At 38.7% G+C, this 5,308-nt stretch overlaps 1 protein-coding gene across 1 annotated transcript; it reads right to left on the reverse strand.

Moving 5' to 3' along the window:
• Window positions 1-327: 327 nt before the first annotated feature.
• On the reverse strand, window positions 328-3,989 carry LOC307030894 (retinol dehydrogenase 7-like). Its single transcript, XM_079667526.1, has 4 exons — window positions 3,548-3,989; window positions 2,608-2,760; window positions 2,364-2,497; window positions 328-2,184 (listed from the first exon to the last, which is right to left on the reverse strand). The coding sequence occupies exons 1-4, from the start codon at window positions 3,969-3,971 to the stop codon at window positions 1,819-1,821; spliced, it is 1,077 nt and encodes a 358-aa protein (XP_079523652.1). The 5' UTR covers window positions 3,972-3,989; the 3' UTR covers window positions 328-1,818.
• Between the last annotated feature and the right edge of the window lie 1,319 nt (window positions 3,990-5,308).

Consider the following 5,308-nt stretch of genomic DNA (forward strand, 5'->3'; position numbering starts at 1 on the left):
ATTATTCTTATCACTTTTCATAAAAGTAACCTCCATTCAAATTAATGAATTGCCTCAAAGGCGTACATTACTTTTTACAGTTTATTAGAAACCGTTATTGTTAAATAAAATAGGAACTATTCAAAATATGACAGAACTAAATGGTTAGCAGTGAATTTAAGATGACCAAACAAACACAATGTTAGATAAAAAGGTGTGATTTAAAAATTAACACACATTTGGGTCATATTTTTGTGTTTAGTGTCTTTCAATGAGGACATAAAGGCTTGAGATGCTGAAATATATTCTTATATATATTTAAATATACAATCCTCGAAAGCATTCAGATGAATACAAATAGTAATAGTAATAAAAAAAGAATTAGAAAAGAATATACGAGCCATAACTGTTGTTTGTTCATAAAAAAAAGGGTTTATTAGAAATAAATGTTAATGAAAGCAACAGGATTGTGTAACGTGTGACAGCACCAGAGGATGAAAGTTATAACATTTACTCGGTAATGAAAGCAATTTCTTCTTCAAATTAGTTTTGTTTTCATTTGCAGAAGATTTAATCGGGGAGTTTCTAGAAAGTTATACTGACCAGAACAATTATTACATTTTCACTAACCACACACTTCCCCAATCATCTTCATTTTTACCGTCCCACTGAGAGTAATTTCTCTTCTGCTCTGATGGTTCCACTTCCGTCACTGAGATGAGTCAGTTTCTCTGAAAATAAATAAATCCTGATTTCACAGCACAGGGTGAGGCTGCTCGTTTTGATTTACCCAGAAATGAAAGGAAAGCATTGTGTGACGTCAACACATTAGACTCAGTCCTTGGTTATCAACTTCTTTCTCTTTTCTAACATTGTAATCTCTTCCTATACAGCGTTATATACAACAGTCTTCAGTTTACTGGAAATATATAAATACATGCAAAGTCTTTACAAGTGTCTTTGTATAAATAACCATCCCGATGGCTTATTATGTATACTGGTAGTAGACCTGAAAGTCACAAACTCTGGCTCTAAATGGTTTATCTTGAACTTAAATGACGTTTTTGGCCCCTGTGACGGAGCTGGTCACAGAGTGACTCACTGACAGCCGACACACACACACACCAAAACATTTCCTGTTCTCTTCCGTCAAAAGGAACGATGACATTTATTATTTAGTGTGCGTTTGTTAATTTGTAAAATGATTATGAGTTATTATGAGGGGTGGTTAACCTGTTTATGGTTGAGTCGGATTTTTTTATGTAGAAATGTGGTTTGAGTTGATTGTGTCACCTGTGGATGGTGAGCCTGTGGGAGGGGCCATGGGATCAAAAGGGACGGTGTTGGTTCCTTGTGGATGATTAGTTAGGACTGTGTCACTCTGACGAATGTTGCAATAAGGCAACAGCTGGGACATGTTTGGAGGTGGGTTGCAGAGAAGGCAACCCAGAGCATGTTTACTCTGATGAGTGGTGGATGGTCTGTTTGTGGAGTTTTATTTTGTTGTCTAACTTGTACCGTTTCCTTATTTTTGCTGCTGTTAATAAAGTATTTTTTAAGCTCAAGCCAACCGACAAGGCCAGTGTTTTTTGAACGGACAATTGAACCTCGTCACAGCCCCTCTGACTTCTTAAAGATCAACTGAGCTGAAACACAGACACTGTTTTTGTTTTCAATGACACACAAAAGTCACACAAAAGATGGCGATTATATACTATATTCCACTAGGGGGGTGAGAAAATACAACCAGCTGATGGATACACAGAAAAGGCTCAGCTGTGAATGAACACAAGATCACAGAAAACATAAAAGAATGTACAAAATGAAGAGAGATTCTTCTTATTTAGCGTAGAGCAATGCTTTTCTCTTGCCGTACATGGGGCTGAGCGAGAACACGGCGTCGGTGAGGAAGGTGGGGAGGAAGGGGAAGAGCTGGAAGAAGAGCATGTCCACCGTGGAGACCAGCAGGTATCTGTACTTTGGCCGTGAGGACGTGACGGCGTGCAGCATGGCGTCGATCACCATGTTGGCGTCTTTAAATCCCCCCTTGCAGGTGGACATGAAGTACTCGTTGGCCAGCTCCATGTACTGCAGGTTGAAGATCTGCTTACACTCCCCGTCTAATTTCTCCCAAATATCCAAACCGGTTTTCATCTTCAGGATGTTGGTGGCCTGGCCGAAGTTACCCGGCTGGATGATGCTGACCTGAACAAATTAAGAATATGTAACATCAAGATATCTGCTTTTAGGTGAGGGTCATATTTAAGTAGTAAAAATAAGTATTTTAAAGTTGGGGAAAAAATTATTCAGTGGCCTATATGTAATCCAAAAATGTGTCCTCCTATCCTAGACTTCCCTATCATTTTACAGAAACATAACATTACCTTCACTCCAAAACTGGCCATTTCTACCCGCAGACAGTCTGCAAACGCCTCCAGGCCTCTCTTGGACACGCTGTAAGCCCCCATGTTCAGGCAGTTAAAGAAAGCAAAGATGCTGGACATGAAGACCATCCGACCTGAAACAGAAAACGTTTACTTCACAATAGTATACGTGCAAACTGTTCAGGGTAATAGATATAAGAATGTGAGGTTAAGTTGATATGTAGGTCATTTTTTTAAAGCTTACCTTTAGCAGCACGAACCAAAGGTAGGAACGCAGAAGAAACCCGGATTGAGCCGAACAGATTGACGTCGATCATTCGTTGGAAATCTTCGATGGAGCTCCATTCAATCTCTGCCCAGTCCGTGATTCCAGCGTTGTTCACGACCGCCCACAGGCCTGAGGGAGAATCAACGTTATGGTTCAGAAAGAGACGATTTGAGGACTTAAATGTGTGTATTGTGCATATGTTTTATTGAGCATTTATTTAAAACCAATTGACGTGCAACCACGATGATGATTCAAAAGATAATGTCCCTTCAGGACACGTTTTGATCAAGTTGTTCAAAACGTGTCCTGAAGGGACATGATCCTCGTGGTTGTGGACATATCATTTGCATGGTCGCATCACTGCCATGAAAGGAAGGACTCAAGAGAAAATACTATATCAAAATAACACTAAAAGCCCTGAATCAGAAATAAGACTCTCAAAGAGTTACTCATAACTCATTGAATTAATATATACTAGGGAAAAAAACAAAAAAATTGTTTATGAATGACAACAAATGTTGTTAATCGTAAAAAAGGAAGTCCTAGTTTTATGTCATATTTTTTTGTTTAAGAAAGTAGGCCCCTCCCCTATTTCTGTTGAGCAGAATTGAGCTTCCATACACATCACATCTGGAGAAGGGTCATAAAAAAGACAATAAGGAAGTAAAAAATGAATTATTTGATAATCCATCATTTCCCTGTGACCTAAGAATTTCACCGGCATAACTACACTGTAGCTATTGTATGTTCGTATGACAAAATAAAGAACCTTGAAGCTTGAATTAAATATAAAACAAGGCCAATTGAAGACAAAATTATACAATATTTTGTCATTTTCTATCTTTTTTTGCTGAGTTTGCTCCCATACACATCCAGCTTCAAACAGTGTAATATGTTTTGAGTTTAATAACCTCACCTTTGTCTGGCAGGTTCTGCAGGACTGTCTTCTTCGCTTGCTGCACCTCTTCATTGCTGGTGACGTCCAGTTTGAGGACTTTGAGATTACTGGAGCTTTTTTCAGCCAGACTCTGGGCGCCCGGTCCTTCTGGAGCCAGGCACCCTGCAAACACCACAAACCCTTTGTCGTCCAAAACGCGAGCCAGCTGGTGCCCGAAGCCACTGTCGCAGCCCGTTATCAGCACTGCGAAGCCGTAACCGTCCTGAACATGGCTGCGGCGGTGGCGGGAAACCAGCTTGGCGAGGGCGAAGAGGAGGGCGACGGAGATGGAGGCGATGCCAATGATCTGGCCGATGACGAAAATTGTGTTCATCCTGGCGAAGTGTCTGGAGACTGAATGACAGAACTGACTGCACACTTTATATCCTAGTTTGTTGATCATCAAATGTGTGAGACTGGACCAAATACAATTTGTTCAGGTTTGCATGTGATTTGAAAGATACTTCCGTTGTCGAAGGAGTGGTGATGTGTTCCTTTAATTCCCATTTCCCCTAAAAATACAAACTTGTATCTTGTTGACAGCAATATTTAATCATTGTGACATTGCCAATACCCACAAATGTTACAGTACTTATTCCAGAACATATTGGCTTATTCCCATGATCTTTGAGAGGCAACATTTCCAAAACACTTCTTGATGTCAGACTATTGGTCTTTATTCATGGTTTGGTCAGGCGTCTTGATTCCAATTACAGGAAAGACATTTACGACTTCCTAGGAAGAACCATTTTTGGACGGCTCCTTCCTGCGCCCAAGATTTGGACAATATTGGTAAATGTTACATAAAGTTGTAGAATAAATGTAGCTCGATAACCATGATATATACAGTATAAGTTTGTTCACCTTTTTTGGTTTTCAAAATGGTTGATAAATATATTTTATGAAAAAGGAGCTGAAGTCTAGTTAGCTTAGCTGGCGTTAGCTTGTTAGCTTAGCTTGCAAATGGTAAGACAAGAAGGAAAACAGCTTCAGGCTAACTGCTTTTGTGAAATGTAAGTGACTGTGTGTAGTTTGTTTTACTGTCATGACTTTTAACGATTTGTATGTATTAATGTTACGTAGTTATTCAATGTTATTTCTCCTACTTACGCAAACGGCGCCATGCACTTCTGCATCACCTTTTCTTGCTGTGCTACGATTGGCCATTGCTTTGGCCTGTTTTTTGATTGGCTATGTGCCGCACACTTCTTTGCTGTGGTTGTAGGGAAACAAAGTCTGGCACAAACATTTACAAAGTAGTGTCAAGTTAAATGTATACAGTTCCTCTAACAAACCTACTGCACAGTTAGGGTAACAAAAAGACAAACTTTAAGACAATGTATGTTGATGTTCATTATTGTCTAAGTTGTATATTCACATATCTTCTTTTTCACTCTTGTTACATAAAAGCCTTAAAGCAACCTGAACCAGGTAAATTACTTGTATTTATACTTATATCTGGTAAATCAAGCAAAAACAACTGTCTTACGGTGTTTCTAGCTGAAATTGTTTTTTGAGAAATGGTGGCAGGGTAACTTTCAAAACCTCATTACGTAGCCTTGTATGGAGCTATTTCAGGGTCATAAGTTTTGATCATTCAAAAAAATGCAATTTATTTGAAAGTTCAAGTTTTTATCCTGAACTTTGAAAAATACTATGATGTATTCAAAATAAAAATAAGTATTTGAAATCATTTTTCAGGATGAATATTATTTTCATTCAGTTCAGCATTTTTTTTTG

The sequence above is a fragment of the Notothenia rossii genome, assembly GCF_949606895.1.
Source record: "Notothenia rossii genome assembly, chromosome: 3".
NCBI classification, from domain to species: Eukaryota; Metazoa; Chordata; class Actinopteri; order Perciformes; family Nototheniidae; genus Notothenia; species Notothenia rossii.

Coding starts and splice junctions, on each gene's coding strand:
- LOC307030894 (XM_079667526.1), bottom strand. CDS start 3,971: ATGATCAACAAACTAGGATATAAAGTGTGCAGTCAGTTCTGTCATTCA. Junction 2,761..3,547: donor GCAGAACCTGCCAGACAAAG/GTGAGGTTATTA, acceptor ATTCTCCCTCAG/GCCTGTGGGCGGTCGTGAAC. Junction 2,498..2,607: donor TTTGGTTCGTGCTGCTAAAG/GTAAGCTTTAAA, acceptor TTTCTGTTTCAG/GTCGGATGGTCTTCATGTCC.